Below are 18,796 nucleotides of genomic sequence, written 5' to 3'. Positions count from 1 at the left end.
TCGTGGCACTATTTCCCATTTTTTATTTACCTCATTACTTCTTTGCTATGATTGATTGGTATACACGAGTATGAAGGTATGTGTTCCACAATAAATAGGATATCTAACAGTAAAATATTTTTTCATATCAGACAAGTAGTTTCTGATATGAGCGCGTTCAAACAAACAAACTCTTCAGCATTATAATATTAGTAAAGATGTGAAGACACATCTCTATGTGTCACATCTATCTCTTATTATAATACAAGATTTTTAAAGCAAGATTCACTCTTAGTTGCTCATTCTATATGCCTGTAACTACCATCTGCCGAAATATTTCCGTTATTAGGCATATTGCAGTACAACTTAGACTGGCCTGACAGCTAAACATCCTCCCATTGAACTGCCTCCTCCCCGATGTTGGTCATTAGCCTAATTAATTCTGTTTTCCCTTCGCCTTAAAGAGGTTTTAAGTTTGCTAATGTATTAATTTAAATGGAATTAGGGAAGGTTAATTTGTGTGATGACAAAAATTAAGTAATTTGGATTTGGTTCAGGTCAAACATTGGATGATTTGAAATTAAAGGTTTGTTCTCCATACTGTTTTTTTTGACAATGTCTTGTTTAGGAATCATGTACCTACATATATATGGGATGGAAAAAAAAACAATATAAATTAAGAGGCAAACAAAAAAAATCATAATGACTTAAATTTAATTTACAAAAATAATTTATTTACAATTTTAGACTAAGTATACATCTATTTATAAGTCAAGTATTTATTAATTTTTTCGATGAATTGATTCGACAGTGTGGGCCTACTTATTAAATTGACTTTGCTTTTTAAATTCGCGATAGTAGAAACTAAGTATGAACTAGGAGTCGAATAGGGCAAGGGGGCCGGGGTGACGGACACTATATCCCTAATATTAGTATACAAATTAGACTTTTTCGGACTAATTACAACAACTTTTTCCGTCGTCGTCTCATAATTCGGCTTCAAAGTCGACACGAAAGACGTTAAATCGGGAACTCTGCGTCTATAATTTGTAACAAAAAGCCGTTTAAGTTCTTCATAAGATGGCTTAACTGAAGATTTAGAGCTTTTATCGTCGTCATATACAGAAAACTTGCTCTTGTGCGGTTGGTAGCCCACATTCGATTCTGACGAATAATCTTTGATTTCTTTTGAAAAAGGTATTTCTTCGGCATAGTGGAAATAGTCAGTATCGTGTGCCCTGTCTATTTTCTCGTTGCTTAGAGCATTTCTTTCGATGTAATGTTCTAGGTATTCGTTGTTATGCTCTGTCAGACCTCCAGATTTCGCTTCATTGGGTCCTTCGTTACTGGGGTCGATGTAGTCATTGTTTTCAGAGAAATCGTTTACAGACACTTGGTTGGAGTTGTGGCCTTTGTGCTCGACGATTGTCGGTCGTTTCAATTCGTAATTGGTGTAAGTTCTGTCGTTGATTGGATATTCTTGATTTGTTGGGAATTCGTGGCTATGTATGTCAGCGTCATTGTAGCGTATGCGAGTATCGCCGCTTGGATGTTTGCTCTGGAACCGTTCCCTGCTAGTTTCAGGTGCGTCTATGCTGTTATCGTGATGTCCATCGTATCTGACATCAGCCTTGTAGCCATTTTCGTCGGCGGTGTACGAGACGATCTGCATGCGGCCGTCGGGGAGTCGAACTCTGTACTCGCCGTTGGTAGCTGATCCTGTACTCTGTTGAGAATGGGAGAAGTCGTCCCCTGTCTTTCGGTCTTTCACCGTGTAGGAGAAAGCGTAGTTGTCACCCTGTGGAGAAAGGAAGAAAGTTTAAAATGTATATAAACATTTTTAGCTGGATAGTCGAGAGTTTGAGGTCAAGCATTTGTGCGATCCAGGAATACCTTGTTCTTAGTCTTGTGCATGTAGAAACCCCCGCGACATAAGGATTAAATCCTTAAACCGGGAATAGTTTCAGAAAATAAAGGTGAAGCTAATAAAAATTGGTAAAAACAATTTCTTAACCAGATTTTAAAATTCTTGCTGATAATTGTTCCTCCTTGAAAAGGGAAAAATAGAAAAAACAGATTGAGGTCTGCTCCCAGCTGTGGGATAACATGGGCTTATATTAAACGAAATTGTGGAATTATGGAAGGATCACGTTATTGGGAACTTGTAAACGTTCCAGGAAAACTAGAAGCGATAATTGGACATAATTGATTCGTAGCTCGTCTTCGCGGAAGTTTTCTCGTAGATTTTATTATGATTTTGCATCCGATTACTGTTCACGTTGTGACCGCTGTTGCGCATTAAATATACTATGAAATAGGAATAAGCATGCCCAGCTGTGGGGCATTGAAATTGTGGGATATTTAAAATAAAGAAAGTTTAATAATTTTGTTTGTTAACAGCAAAACGACAAAATTGACGTCAGTTAAAAACTACTGAGAAAAGCATGATGAAATTTTTATAACATAAACAAAGGGGTGTTCATAATGTCCAAAATTCTGAGGTAGTACTAAAAGAGACGAATTGAAAATATTGAGCATCTTTACCCACACCTTTTTGACTTACAATTTAATGTTCTTTAAAACATTTAACGACAAAACTCCTTTCTGGCTATTCACATAAAGGTTCTTTTACAAAGTACTCAACAAATATCATTCGAAAACTCGCACTAAAGGTGCTATGGCGCTCGCCATACTTGCTACACATAAAGGAATCATAAGACTGCAACCGTACCAACTTCCGGCAAACTAAGGAAATGTTACAAAATGTATATAACACCGGCAACGTACTTCTGTACAGGGAACGAACGAAGTATTTTCTTGTGTGTATATTTATACATTAGCCTCTGAAACTTAGTTTATTTTTAGTTAAAAAGTTGTGAAGAAAATGTGTTTAAACCATTTAAAGATGTAAGATCCATTAAGATGTTGCAGATCCACTCGTATACCATGAACACTTCCGTATATATTGTGCGCCGGAAACGGCAGAATATTATCTAGCATCTCAATTACCATATTCTTACAAATAAATGTATCTTTATCTTTATGAGATAACTACCAAGTCGGTCTAGCCTTTATCCAGATTAAGATACTAAATGTTGTCAAAGATATGTATTCTATTAACTTTTTTCCGAAGTGTCGTATAATAACGCTAATTTCGACTGTTTGCATAATTGTCAGATTGGATGTGGAAAGCAAAGGACGGACGCCCATTCCCAACAGTGGGCTGCGATAGAAGAGTAGACTAATTGACGGTGGCAAAAAATTAGGTTCAACAAATTATGTTAAGGAAAGCAAAGGAAGAGAGGCCCGTGTCTACCAGTGGTCTCAAACTGACGAGTTCAGTGGTAAGAGCTGTCATAAATTTAAGGATAAACAAAAGATATTAAATCTCACGTGATGGTAGTCCTTGCTGGAGTCACGATCTTTCACGTCATAATGCGCGTAGTCTGGTGTCTGAAATTTGATGACAAAGAACATGATAAGGTTTAATTATACCCAAGTTTTCGGGGCCTTAAATAATGCAACGGTTTACGCATACGCTACCAAGGTGAGGCTCATGATTAAGGACTCCGGTTGGGTCTGAAACTATTCGGATAATCTCGATAAATATGCGTAAGTAAACCGTTGCATTATTTAAGCATAAAACTACAAAGTAAAGATTTTTGTTAGTTCTAGATTGTAGCTTTTACTGTGTATTTATATGTATAATGTGATAGTCAAAACTTTGTCTAAGCATTAAGAAGAAACCAATTTCTATACTTCTGCTATGATTACGATCAATAACTAAAAAGTCTCTTAATTCAAAAATCTATTCTTGGATTTTAGAACTAATGTTTCTAGAACTTAGGTCTACTTTACAATGATAAGATTTTCATCTAATTTCCTTTAAAAATTTGTCTGGAATACATTTAATAAATTCACATTGGGTGTAAAACATCGTGTGCAATCGTATGCTGTTATAGGAAATCCACTTGGGTTCGAGAATTGAGATTTGGTTTCTTGCGAGTGCCTGCAAGCTTATGTGAATTGGATTATCTTTTCGTCTGTTCCTCAAATCTGTAGCTAATTTTATTCTAGTTATTTTTTTAACAATACCTAATAGGGATGAAGACTTTTTTTATCTCTGACTAATGAATATTAATAGTTTCGTATTTTTTTGCTTTTATTGTGCAATCATACATTTCTCAAATTACAGCGAATGGACCTTATGCGTGACGTCATTTCTGTGTAAAAAGCTGTTACGTCACAAGCTTTTAAATTTTAAAACAGTTTATTTTTGTTCAAGTAAAGGCAAAAATACGGCTAATATATTTCATTTATTTATCTGACGGACTAAAAATATATCACTTTTATATGCAGACGTCATCCCTATTATATCTCAACTACATTTTGAACTACATAATCAGCCATGGAATATTTTTTCCTATTTTTCTTTCCATATTTACCTGTTCTTGTTTACCATAGCGACTCTGTGTCTTGAAACGTTGCTGTAATAATAAATAAATAATGATAGTTATATAAATAAATATATGACGCGTGTAACGTTCTGTCATGCTCGGCGCGGATGGTCTTTGGATCGACCATTTGGTAAACATATTGAGACCTCTGTATTACATGTGATGTTTGTCTCTACTTCAATATATCGATCTCTGTAAGTCTTTAGATCATTGCAATTTCGATAATCAGTCTTTAAATGGGATTACAAGTTACCTATTCAAATAAGTTGTGCTAAAATACAGTCGCACATGAAATGCGATAATCCCAGAGACTCTGGAAGTCAAGTCCAATGTAGCTTGAGAATTTCCCGCGCTTATTAATCGGGATTGCCCGACTAGTTGCGAATCCAACCGGAGTACTTAATCATCTGACGCGGTGGTAGGCGTGCGATTCGTGTATCACAACCTCTGCCGCCGTGTACCAATAAATACGCGTGATCAAATAATAATGAATCCTATGAAAGTTAACAAAAACCCTGATATAATAATAATATTCCACAACTTTCACACAACGCCATCTAGTCTCAAACAAAGCGAAGGTTGTATTATGAGACTAGACACCTGACAATCATACTTATATATTTTTAAATACATACATATTTTTTGATAAATTACACCCAGACACAGAACAAATGATCGTGCTCATTACAAAAACATTTGTCCTAGTTAGTAATCGAACCCTCGACCTCTGGTATAGCAGTCAGCTCAAAGGCAAAGGCCAAAGCCGAGTGGTTGAGATTACCACGCCAAACCCACCGACTGGCACGTGACGTGGGCTCTATCGCTGCATAGGACTAGCATTTGTGTGATCCACGAATGCTTGTTCTGAGTCTGGGTGTCTTTGTGCCTGTGACTTGAATGTTTATAAGACTCCTGCGTCACAAGTATTAAATTCCTCAGAGAGGGAGTCGTTTTTTAAAAAGAAAGAGAAGAGAAGAAACTTAACCTTCTAAATCAGTATCACTTGAAGAGTTTATACCTGAAGTGGACGGTCTGGTTTCCGATAAGCCTGTTGCTTTTCATTTACAGGGTCTGCTTTATACAGCGGTGGAACCGACTGTTCCTGGAAAACAAATAGCCTGTTGGTCCAGTGGTTAGTGGACTTGACTGCTATGCCGGATATCGTGGGTTCGATTCCCACCCAGGTCAAATATTTGTATGTTGAGCACGATCATCTGTTTTTTTTCTGGGTGCAATTTCTTTAAGTACAACTTTAATTTGATTACTTGTTTGCGACCTTTTGAGTTAAAAAATATAGTTTTTTTCTGGGTGTTGGTTACGCTTTTGCATAAAAACCCTGTTATACTCGTAAAAGAGTTTAAAGAGTATTAAGAAATGGGAAATTTTCTCTCACCATTATATTATCTGCTGGTTTCTCAACTGGCTGTCCAATAAAACAAAGAAAATCAGTATTAACCTTATTCATTAAGGGTAATAGTGACTTTGATTGTGACTATTTGTGGCTCTCATGTGTACGGAACCATCAGTGTTGCGAGTCCGACTTACGCTTGAGCGATTTTTGCTTACTCCCACATCGGTATCTTAGGCTTTCTAAAATGTTTGATACTTCGCACTTTAGTGTCAAAAATAGCATTAGACTTAAAGACAACTCAAAACTGACATTCTGTACGATCAACATTAATTTGATTTCAACAAATTAATTTTACTCATTAACGATACTCGTATACAACTAAAAAATTTTCCCAATCTAGACCTCTCCCAAATTCTTCTAAACCATACCACAAAATATCAAACAAAGCAACGAAAATAGCAACAAATTAATCACGAGCGGCCGCCAACGGTGTAACGTTTAGCTACAGGGTGATAAGCAAACACACCTGTTTCTGTCCACGGTACAATAAAGACCATAATCAATCACCGGTCTTATGGTGAATAGAAAAAATAATATCCCGGATTCATTTCGGCGAGGTTGGGCCATTAAGTACGGCGGACTAAGGAAATCTTATTTAGGAACAGCGGTTAGGTGCTAATGGTGTTTGATCAAGAGAAAATATCGAAGTCAGTTATAAATTATTATAGTTTATTAATTGCCTTCAATACATATACATTGTGTATGTGAAAGCAACGGCGAAACCGATATCGAAAATTTTTGTCATTTTTACTAAAAAAAGGATTTCTGCGATTACAGGCTGTTTTGGAAAAAAATAGTAGCTACATTGAAAACTGATTTACAGTCTCAAATTGAGTATTAAATGATCTTACTTAAATAAGAAAACGACTAGAAATAGAATAGATATGAAATACCTATAAGAATTTCGACACAACAAGAAAATATCATCAAAATGCAAAGTCAAAGAGCAGTCTTGCTTTAAAAGGAAGTTATACAAATACTTTAAGAATACAAGTAAAGTAAACCTCTTAGGAAATCAAAGAAAAATATATTAGCAGATAGTTATTTGACAATGGATTAAAGATTTAATAAAGAAAACAACCTCTTTGTGCTCAACACTGGCTTCATACTGCGATTTAGTTTTTCTTCGCCGTTTGCTTACTTCTGCGTCATTCTCTGGTCTTCTTCTTTCCTGAGATTCTTTCATAGCTCTGTATTTTAGGTTGCCGTTAAGTCTTCTGGTGTTATCTTGCTTTATTCTCTGACGCTTTAGGCAAAATTTTGTTTCTAAATTTTATGACTTTTGCTGATGATTATAATTAACAGTTAAGAAAAAGCCAATCTGGCCGAAACAAAAAATAATGATAAAATTGAATCAAAAATCAAAAGGAAGTCAATTTAAGCTTCCTTATATCAATAATTTAAAAAAGACGCAAATAAACCTTAAGTCTTACTAAATTAAAGAAGATATCATGAGATATTAAATGATGCAACAGTTTATTGGGATTGGCCGACTAGTTTCGGACCTAACCGGAGTCCTTAATCTTGACGCGGCAGAATCGCAAGTCGAACTGACGACACCGGCCGCGCATCTCGCTGCGTTGGGCCCGAAACTGATCGGACAATCCCGTTAAATACGAATGTCGAAACCGTTGCATTTAATATGTATTGTTCTCACGATAGTTACTATAAAAATGTCAGGAGATAGTTACTAGGCAATGGTCCACGATTTAATAAAAAAGCAACCTTTTCTTGCTCAACACTGGCTTCATACTTCGATTTAGTTTTACTACTGAGTCTGCTTACTTCTGCTTTGTTCTCTTGCACGACTTTCCCTTCTGGTTCTCTTCTTTCTTCATATTCTTCAAAAGCTCTGTATTCTGGGGTATCGTCAAGTCCTCTTCTGTAATCTTGCTTTATTTCCTCACTCTTTATTAAAAATGTATATGTATTTTAAGATAATTCGTTTATTTTTTCGTTCTATGAAGTGTATTGGAGATTATCGGTTAAGATGACAGAAAACAGGTAGTTATTTGGAAAGCTTTTTCATGAAATCCAAAAATGTCATTATTTTAAGGCAATAGCCACGTTCATCTCAATCATCATCATCCTTGCCTTTTTCCAACTATGTTGGGGTCAGCCTCCGATAAAAACAGCCGGGACCCATAATTTAACGTGCCTTCCGAAACAATGCACTTGATATCACCTTATTCTGTATATCAAAGTCCACTGCTGGACATAGACCTCCGCTTTTTGTATAGATAATAATTCAAATCAAAATTTATTCAAACCTCTATCAAGTTCCTTTTTATTACTCCCCCACCGTTTAATCAATTATTTATATAATCATCATTATTTAGGATTCCACTGAATTTCGACGTGAAACTATTAATAGTTAAACAAATTGAAGTGACATTATAAGTATGACTTACTAAGGGTTCAAAATCATCAATGTTATCATTTCCTTCGCTGTAGAGAGAACCTTGGCCTATTCCGACTTCCAATGTGTCTTCCTTAAGATCGTACAATGACCCTTTGTCGGGATCACTGTTGGGCTTCTATTTTAGGAGAAAATGCATATAAACGATGGAAAATATCCTGCAATATTTAATTGGAAAGTAGAGAATCCTCAGCTTTTGAAAATTTTGTTGGCCAAAGCTTATTTCGTAAATGCTTTATCAAATCAGAAGTTTATGAAAATACTAGTTATTGTCCGTGGGCCCGTCGCCACAAATCGAAAATCGTATAACGTGAACATAACATCGTGATAAAAACTATCCTATTTGTTAATTCTGGTTAAAAACTACCTGTCTATCAGATTTCGACTAAATCCGTTCAGTGGTTTTTGCGTGAGAGAGGAACAAACATCCATACATACAAACTGTCGTGTTTATAATAAAAGTAGGTTTTATGAATTTCGTATGAAAGATTGCAAGGCATTGCCATACACCGACACAAAAACGCGGATGACGTAGCACGGCGGTTCAGATTTAGTAAGTAAATGTCTGACACTACCCATTGCCTCTCCCGAGGGAGTGGGTGTCCATGAGGATTCCGCCTTACCAAAAAAATGGTTTTATGAATTTGAAGAAATGGACTTTGTTTATAGAAAATAGTGAATATATAAATGTAACCTGATGTATGGTTCGTCGATACGAAGGTCCTCTTAATACTTCTTCTTGTTTCTGGTCTTCCTTTGTCCGTTGAATCGTGTTCGATAAAATTCTCTGATAAAATCGTAAAATGTTTAAATAGTTAGTGGAAAATTAATCTCTTTGTTGCTCTAATCATTTATCAGTTACTGCTTCTAAAAGTACCTAAATAGTAAAAACAGAACCCTATCACGAAGGGTCAATCCTCACTGAAATTAAGGCTCTATCGTTAGTCCGCCTATCACTAGGTTCTTTTCAAAAACCTGAAAGACGACGGTCGAAATTTTCACAAATTTCTGCTGAGAATATACACTCTTAATAACATTTGCCAATATACTTGACAAAAAAAAAATCCATGGCTGCCCTAATTGGTTTTCTTCACCCTTATTGTACGAAATTCCCGCGCTCGCAAGTCCGACCCGCACTATACTAAACCTAGTACATCTGTCACTTTATCTCTCACATCAAATTTTTGGTCCTAACCATGCCTAGTGCCAAACCTACACAAAAAGCCAACTTATTGACTCAATATTCATCATTTTTCTTATCTCATAATCTTCTCTGTCTACACGTAATCCAGTTACCTACTTTCATTTCGTCATCAATAGTCACATTACGCTTTATTATCACGCTGTTCCCATGGCCCCAAACACCAGTTAGAACTAAGAAAAGATCGCAAGTCACTGTAAGAAAAGCCGGCGAAATGTACCTCGGCCTAGATACCCGGTTTGTGCCGCGAAATTATTGAATGGAAAATATCTGAAGATTTAGACTCTGACGATAGAAATCATTGGACTGGTAACTTTATAAAGATCTCATTGACTTTGAAAATATGAAAGCTATGTCAAGAAGGTTGTATTTTTAGAATGTTCTTCAAAAGGTTTTATGGGATGAACAAAAGAAGTCTATTCGAAACTGATGCTAGGTTTTTGTCTATATTTAGGGTAAAGTACAAGTTAGATTTGAGTCAAAGCCTTTTAAATCGTTAATCTAAAAGAATATAGTAAATTCATTTGTCAACTACGACATTTTGATGTTCTTTTTATGATAAAAAGTTTCTTTTAAAGTGCTGTAGTCACTTCATATTCATAATTTGGCAGTTTTTTCTTAGATTTAATGTGATGGAGTCTACTTCCAGAATTACTGGATTGGCGCAAAATCATTTGTTACGTGGGCGGACAGTATACCATTGCAAGACACATTATCAGAATTGTAATGACAATGACTGTTTAGAGGTCAACGCATGAAAGTAGATGTATTGTGTTATATTATGTAAGGTGGGTTTTAAAACAATTATGTTAAGGATATTTCTGGTTAGCTAATACTTTAAGAAGTTGCTGGTTGTGACTATTAAAACATATATTAAATGATCTATTATATATGTGAAAAGAAGAGAAAACATATCCTATACTTAGGTACAAAAATCTTACCTCATAATCCGTATAGAAGTGATCATCCCTCACTCCTTGGAATCTCTTGGTATCCGGAAACGGAGCTGGAGTGGACACAAACGGATAGACCGGCGTAGAAGACAAGTAAGCATACGGCTTGTAATTGCTGACCCGTCTCAGGTACTGCGGTACGTACGACACGTGGTTCAACTGGGACTGGGCGGTTTGGGTGTTGTTGGGGTTCAGCTCGCTTCGTGCGATGGATTCGATCAGAGGTCTCGATGTGACAATGAGTGGGGTTGGTGGTGGTGGTGGAGCGTCGTTCGGGAAGAGAATTGGGCCATTTCTGAAAGAAAAATAGGAATTAATTCATTTCATATTTGTAGCGACTAGCGGATGCTAGAGTACCAGATACGGGAACACTATTTTAATGTCTAAAATATAATAAAAACATTTCTGCGTGATTTAGAATTTATTCACGAAAATGTTTCTTAAAATGATCTTAAATCTTGCTCATGTTTTAATCATCATCTAATACCTAATACATCTGTTTGGCACAGGCAGCGTTTTTCATAAATACAATACATTTGTGGATCACAAAAATCATCTAGATCACTTTCTACGCGGGGATTGACCCAGCTACCCGTCCACAGCTAAGCGAAAATCAGTAAAAAAAAAACTCAGAATTCATTACATATTTTGAGGTAAAAAATCCAAGAAACACTTATATTTCGGTCACTACATATTAGTTAAAAATTTACTTTCGTAAAAAGACCACCCGAATCGAAAACCGATAACCAACAACCCAAAAAAAAAGCATAATTATCGCAGCTACCAATCCTCATAATTCTCCTTCCAAAGATTTCTCCGAACCACAATTCTGAAAAAAATGACTCCTATAAAATGTGCAATAAGTCTTTAAACACGATCGCAGTCGTTAACGTTAACTTGGCAAGTTTAAATCGTACAGTTACCGGCGATCGGTTATGGTGCAGATAGAGCGCTGCAGTATCGATTTTACATTAGTAAGCAATTATTTTCTTGTATTGCTACAGAGGTTCAAGTCTTAAAGGCGGTGTGAAAAGTCCGGCTAATGGTTGTTTGAGATTAAAATTTTAGTTTATTCCTTTATTTTGGTATTCGAGAAAGTATTTTTATTTTTTTGGAATTGAATTGTAGCTAGCTGAACTGTGCATTTGTTTCCGTAATTAGCTAAGCGAGTTTAATTCCTATCTAAATTGCATTTTTTTTAAGAAACGGCTCCCGCATTATGGGACTGCATCTTTGCATCGCGGGAGGTTTTACAAACATTCAATCCCACAGCACAAAGCCACCCAGACTCAGAACAAGTATTCGTGGATCACGCAAATGCTTGTCCTACGCGGCGATTGAACCCGCGACACGACGTGCTCAGTGGGTTAAGCGTGGTGACCTCAACCACTCGGCTATCCGTGCACTGTGCATAATAATATACATGTATAATTTCTTCAGAATCTATTTTTTCTTATGATTTCATTTTGTTTTTGCAGAAAACGTTGCAAATACTGGTTACAGTTTATACAATTTTATTGTTCTTATAGACAAGTCATGTTTGCAATTGTTAGAAAATGGAAATAACATTCTTTCACACAAGTCACCTGTCTTCGATTTATCACTTCAATGTCTTCACTTGTTTAAACTGACTGGCTCTAGAAATGACAAGGAACGGTTTACTCACGTATATTTATCGGGATAGCCCGACTAGTTTCGGACCAAACCGGAGTCCTTAATCATGAGCTGACGCGGCGACAAACAAGCAATTTGAACCCGATAATTACACGCGAGTAAGCCCTCCGTAAACAATTACGAATCCGCCTCACGAAATTTATTATAATTACACAATAATAACCATACCAGCCTACAAATATCTAAATGAAATCTGAACGTTCGAAATGGGTAAAAGTCAAGTCCAAAGAAGTCGCTTACAAACAAACAAAACGTACAGGCGAAACTAATAAAAGCGTCGTGATATGGCAATGCTTGATCACTCTATCTCACAGTGGGTTGGCGATTTCAACTTCCAATATTAAGGATCCTTCCACGATGCTTCACCGTTTGTCAGTAGTGTCTTTTAACAATATTTTTTTCTCAAACTATACACAATGGGATGTCAACATTTAAAATAAACAGCAAAATCAAATAATTACTCAATTACTAGCTACATCATACAAAGAATGGACCTATGAGCCTACTTTAAACAATAGATCCTTAGTTTTTACAACTGTGAGAAAACTACTATAATTATATTACAATATAATCTATTCATTAATTACAATACTTGCGGATGCTTCGACAATAATATTGATGATAAAGGATGCGATTATTAGTACGTGGCAAGAATAATATTTTTGTTCGGAGATGTCATTATTATTAAAACAGCTGCTGGCATTCGTGATTCTCAAGTAAGAGGTTGGAGATTAGAAAAAATGTCGGCTATGTTTCATAACAATGTATATCTGTTGTAATAGTTAAGTGGTAAGATTGTAGGACTGCCAACTCAATGGTTTCAAGTTCGATCCCAAGGCTCGCGATGATTTTTCTAATGTGGTGTGTGTTTTGGAAATAAACAAGCTGTAACCGCGACTTCGTGCACTTGTTACACAATATACATTTTATTTTTTTCAAAAATAAAAAGAAGCATCAGTTGTTCCCTACTACATCAGCTACCTGCCAATAAAAGTTCAGCCATTTCAGAGATAAGCCAGAACAAACAGAAAGACAGACAAAAATTGCAAGAAATGTTAGTTTGGTATCCATATTATTAATTATTCTCATATTAAATAAGTCCTAGGCAGCCTTGAGATAGTAGACGTGGCCAAAAAGTAGCCAGGATATTATTATTATATGAAATATTATTACTATTGAACTCTTTGTAATGTATTGAGAAAAAAGTTAGGTATATCTAGTTTACAGAGAATTTAGTTCCCAGAATAGAAATAAATAGTATGTTATTAAATTTTTCTATACCTAGAGGTTTTTTTTTAAGTGTGGGTGAGTGGCGAGTGTGGGTCGACCAGCACTGGGTTCCGTAGGCTCAAGCATATCTTTCAGTTGATAAATAATTTGAATTCCACTATCAGAGCAAGTCAATATTACTTTCTAAATACTAGCTATTGTTCGCGGCTTCGCTTGCACTTGTATGCGACTCTTCTGGCTACTAGAATATTACCTTCCCTTAACAAATTATTGTATGTTAATCCACGTTATCGGCTACCTACAGACCAAATTTCATCAAAATCGGTCAAGTCTTTAAGAAGTGTATAGTGTGATTGTTTTGTGACTAAACACATTGTACGGATAACAACGTCACAGCGATATCACAAGCAAATAATCGTTTTTGTCATCGATATTGTTGTAGCGTTTGTTTTGCAAGTTACGCAATAGCCTTGTTCTCCTGAGGTCATTCTGATTTAGCATGCAAGCTTTGAACTAACCATATAATATTACAAGTTAGTAAATGAATTTCAAAAATGATGGCTGATCTGAGGAATTTTATGTTTGTAGCAAAAATGATAAGTGACATGGATTTTTTTTTATTACGGAGGCGATTTTAAAAAGATTTAAGTCACATGCACAAAGTCACCTACACTCAGAACTAGCATTCGTGAATCATTCAAAAGTTTTGTCATACATGGGGATTGACTGCGACGCTTCGCGCATAGCGGGTTTGGCGAGACAATTCTGCTATTCTGTCGTTAAATTATGTATTAGCATAAACAAGATTTGATTTAGCACATTTGTACCTTTCTAAATCTACCTTTTTAAACCTCGACGCAAAAAGAGGGATGTTATTAATTTGACATACCTGCCTGTATGTCTGTGGCATCGTAGCTCCTAAATTAATGGGGAAATGGTATATCGTCATCCTTATTCTGCTAAAGATGATTGTCATGTGGCAACAGTCGGTTATTTTTTAATTTTAAATTTTATCTGGTATTGTATGTCACCAACTACAGCCCAATCAAACCGCCTATACCTCAAGGCAGTAACCAGAACCCATATATTCCCGTTAACTGTTACCAGAGTTCAATTCCTGCGTGTATTCACTTGATTAACTCCCGGCGATATTACACCGATAGAACAATGAAACTTTGTTACCTATCAATACATTAACTGGAGTAGTTTAGAGATCTTATTTTGACATGGTTTAAGAATTTGTACTAATACTAGCTGTTACATGCGACTTTATTCGTGTTATTATGAACATGTAACTTGAGTTTTTTAATCGGAAATGGTTTCGTAATATATGTCATTGCTGATGTGTCCCTGTTAATTATAGCGTGAGGATATAAGATTTTTGCTACGCCTTCCTCACTAAATGAGCTGTCAAAAATTTAAATGACATTTCTGATGAATTGTGGCCCTGTTTCCTGTAATTCTACAAAACATTTACAAGCATAGTATTTGAGTGACAGGTAGTGCTGTTCTTGAAAACTTAGTATAATTTACTTACTTGCTAGGTCTTGATTTGACAAACTTCACGGCTTCAAAAGGATGATGATTGAAGTTCCTGGGATTCAGAAGACTGGACGGTGTCGGTACATCAGCCCTTACTTCTGGCAGAAGCAGAAGTAGAAGGACAAACATGGTGGAGAACTGGTCTGAATTTATCTGGAAGTAAAGAAAAAAAAAGGTTAGTTAAATTACTCTTAGACTTACGTGATCCTTTAGTGTACGGGAGTAGCAAACTTGTAATACCGAATAAAACTACTGAACCAAATTTGATGAAATCTTAGGAACCAAATAACAGTCGAAACAAATCGGTTTTGGATGAACTGGAATTCTGAGGTTATGAATATAAGAAAAGACAAAATACAGACGAATTGAGAACTCCTTTTTTGAAGTCAGTTAAAAATCAAAACGTAAAGTAACGGTTGGCAGTGTTGGTAGGTAGAGTGTAAAATTTAACTGGTGGAGGCTTCTGAAATTTAGTATTTTTTTCTTAACTAAGTTATTCGGAACCTCTTACTATCGCCAGCTCGACTCGCACTTAACCAGTTTTTCACTACCTAAATCTTCTACACATTAAACCCACGTTTCACGTTTTTATGTTGCAGTATCATAATACAGCTGTCTGCGAGTACCTTTTAACCCGTACATTTTCGGTTAAACTTTGACGGATCAAAAGTTCCGAGCGCAGTTAGTTTAACAACAAACTTGTTTCGTAACCTGACTTCACACGTTTAAATTACCTTTATTGGTAATATTTAACCCATTCACTAACTGCAAGAAGTTAATACAATGTTAGTTAAGTATGTGAAAATTAGCGGTTAAGTAATGTTTGTTATTGTTAGTTTGTGTTAATTATCTTGGGATTAGGTATCTAGGTTTCAATTTAAAATACCTAGGTACTTCAGAAAAAAATTGAAGTCATTTTTGGTAAGAGTGAAACTTCTAAAATTAACTCGGTGAAAAGTTTTATCTTATATAATCCAGTATAGTCAATAAACTTTACTTACATAAGAATAAAAAATTGAATCTCAATCAAATTACAATACGCCTTTCAAATTTCATTTCGCAAAATTTAAACAAACAAATTCAAAGTTAGATACAAGCTTGCAAAAGCACTTAAATTTAAAACTATCAATTTAAAACACAGTTATATAATACTTCAAAGATTGCAAATAAAAATTTTGTGACTTAAATTTTATGATATAACATCCCAATTTTGAAATACCAGTTATAATTTGACTGCACGATTAACTGTTATAGGTCACGACGAAAAACCAAATGTATGTGATGCGTTGCGGGTTCGATCCCCGAGTAGGACAAGCATTTTCCCTATACACTTTTTTTTCTTGTTTGTCATTCCAGTTGGATTTTTGCAACTCTTTTGAGGCACTGGTGACTTAAATAATTGTGAAACCCCCACGACATAAGGATTAAATTCCTATAGCAGGAGTCACTTCAACAAAAAATTTAAATATCCATCTATTTTGCCCTAAAATTGCATAATTTGATTGTCGTCACTACACGGTCATTAAATTCCACGCCATAAAACACCATGACCTAAACACATATACCACACGTAATAATATTTAACTGCAAATATTTAAATTTTATTGCAACTTGAAAGAATGGCAAGAAATCTCAAGATGTACTTTATCTCGTCACGCGATGCTGTGAGAAGTGGGTAACTGGTGCTACATAGTACATACCTATGAACTAATAGATCTGTACGGCCTGTGTACTTAGGTGATGTAACTTGGCTTTGTTTGCTTAATTTTAAGGTAGCAACAAGTAGGTATAGCAACAACATAACAAACATAGACAATGGAGCCTTAGTTATAAGTTATAATATACCCCTAATTTTGTATTAAATATATGTATTTAGTACAAAATTAAAACATACATAGCAACATTTCATACAAAAAAATCTCTGTTTTTGTGAAGATATAACGCTTTAAGCACTCTTTCTTTGGATTTTAATTTGTTAACAGTTCAGTTGAGATACGGCGATTCAATATACATATATTCTTTAAGGGTCAGTATTTCTAAAGTTACGATGAATGATTTTGACACATGAAGCATATCTGTTGCTGTTAAGTCGAGATTGACTAATTCTTGTTGATTTTTTTTTTCCTTTAGCCGTTTCAGCATATTTCTATCCCTCATAGTAGCGATTCGGATTAGCAGTTGACTAGGTTTAGTTGATTTATTAGAAATAATTACACATACTTGCTTACTTTAGTATCTTATTGGTGTTTGACACGGGCAAATGTCTTCACTTTCCACATTTTCAACTAGTCCACTAAATCAAAATATTTATTTTTAATCCACAACCCACACTATCATATTTCACGACAGTCATATTTCTTTCATTCATCAAAAATCTAACAAAAGCTACTCCGTATGCAAATGGCGCGCCTTCGCACGGAGCGCGGGAAACAATTGGTTGCCATGACAACCGCAATATGGCCGCTCCGTGTGACACGCGCTCTCACGGAACAATGGCCGATCAAGATAATACACACAATGTGTTTTACGTTTTTATATTGATTGGGACAATGATTATTAGGTGTTTAGTAGGTAGGTAACTGGCAGATGGATGTTAGATAACTGTATGTACTATTTTTAATTGTTATTCGATACCGTGTTGATTGGAAAAAACAGAAATAAGTTATGGGAATTGAAAACCTACCCTAAATAATGTCTCTGAAAATAATGGTCAAGTGCGACTCAGATTTGCTAGTTTGAGGGTACAGATACACCTTGGTGACAGGCGGACGTATAGATATTGTTACCCAAGTAATAGAGTTAAATTTAACTGTTTTTTAAGATACGCTTTTCTATAAGTCACGTAAAGTCGTGACTCAAGGAAAGCGCATATCAAATAAAAAAAAAGCCAACAATAAGTTTAAATTATATTTTCGTCTGGTGCTAACAGCGCTACAATGAAATTGGCAGATGATTTTAAGATATTGAAAACAAGTATTCTTAAATTGAGAATCTGAAACCTGAACTCCAGTCCTGTTTACTCAAGAGGAAAGACAGGCGTCAGCCCAACATGAAGCCTAAAGCTGGGCGTTGACACTAAAACAGTTCCCTAACCCTATCATCCCATCTCTCGCTATCCACAACTCTTAAACTACCGAACACTCCAAAAAATACGACAAACTTTAAAGTATACCAAATTGTTGAACAAAACATAGGTACCTACAAACAAACGGGATCAAAGTTTAAAACTCCTGATCGTACAAAGTTGCGATGTTCGGAGCGTCGGCGGGCAAACCCGGGCGCTGGCTCATAGCTATTTATCAAACTTTCATGGTCTACACGATACGTGTTTCATGTTTACGGTTAAAACAACATTTAAGTTGTGTGTTGTTCCGTTTTTAGGATACCGTATCAAAAGGGTTAAAACTTAACCGTGTTGGTGAGGTTCTTCTGTCTGTTTGTCTGGTAGTCATGCATATCATGTATATTGATGGATATATTTTGGTGCTTTAGCAACAAATACTAACAATAAAGAAGTAGCCTAGAGCCGAGAGTCGTGGAAAGATTTAGGGGAGGCCTTTGCCCAGCATTGGGACACAGGAGGCTAGACAAAAAAAAACTGGGCGAAATAAAGATCAAAAACGATTAATTTAAATTATGCCAATAAGCGGCACTTTTTGACTGTCTGGAATAAATATTTGACGTTTGTTAACAATTATTGATAACCCCAAATTTGCCCACCCATGACCCAGCACCGTCTAAGAGTTCTTTCTTTCTTATTTTTAAGGTCTTAGGTTCAAATGCTGCACGCACTAAACTTAATTCGAAAAATTTGCGTATTACTAAGAAACTATACTAAAAACGATGAAGAAGAACATCGTGAGAATAGCTTATAGTTAGATGGAGAGTTTTACAAGGGTGTGAATAAGTCTAGTATCCAGGCTTACTAGC

General features: G+C 35.7%; 1 protein-coding gene across 3 annotated transcripts; it reads right to left on the bottom strand.

Annotated features, from left to right (window-relative positions):
* Positions 1-676: 676 nt before the first annotated feature.
* LOC113505168 lies at positions 677-15,022 on the bottom strand. 3 transcript variants are annotated; one of them, XM_026887747.1, is made up of 6 exons: positions 14,862-15,022; positions 10,409-10,715; positions 5,455-5,538; positions 4,425-4,466; positions 3,373-3,432; positions 677-1,777 (listed from the first exon to the last, which is right to left on the bottom strand). In XM_026887747.1, the coding sequence occupies exons 1-6, from the start codon at positions 14,993-14,995 to the stop codon at positions 740-742; spliced, it is 1,665 nt and encodes a 554-aa protein (XP_026743548.1). In that variant the 5' UTR covers positions 14,996-15,022; the 3' UTR covers positions 677-739. The 3 variants fall into 3 exon arrangements, with proteins under 3 accessions (XP_026743548.1, XP_026743549.1, XP_026743550.1); XM_026887748.1 differs by lacking the exon at positions 5,455-5,538; XM_026887749.1 differs by lacking the exons at positions 4,425-4,466; positions 5,455-5,538.
* Between the last annotated feature and the right edge of the window lie 3,774 nt (positions 15,023-18,796).

The sequence above is a fragment of the Trichoplusia ni genome, chromosome 24 (genome assembly GCF_003590095.1).
Source record: "Trichoplusia ni isolate ovarian cell line Hi5 chromosome 24, tn1, whole genome shotgun sequence".
Lineage (NCBI taxonomy): Eukaryota > Metazoa > Arthropoda > Insecta > Lepidoptera > Noctuidae > Trichoplusia > Trichoplusia ni.
The sequence above is the reverse complement of the archived record's forward strand: the minus strand, read 5'-3'. Positions and strand labels throughout refer to the sequence as shown.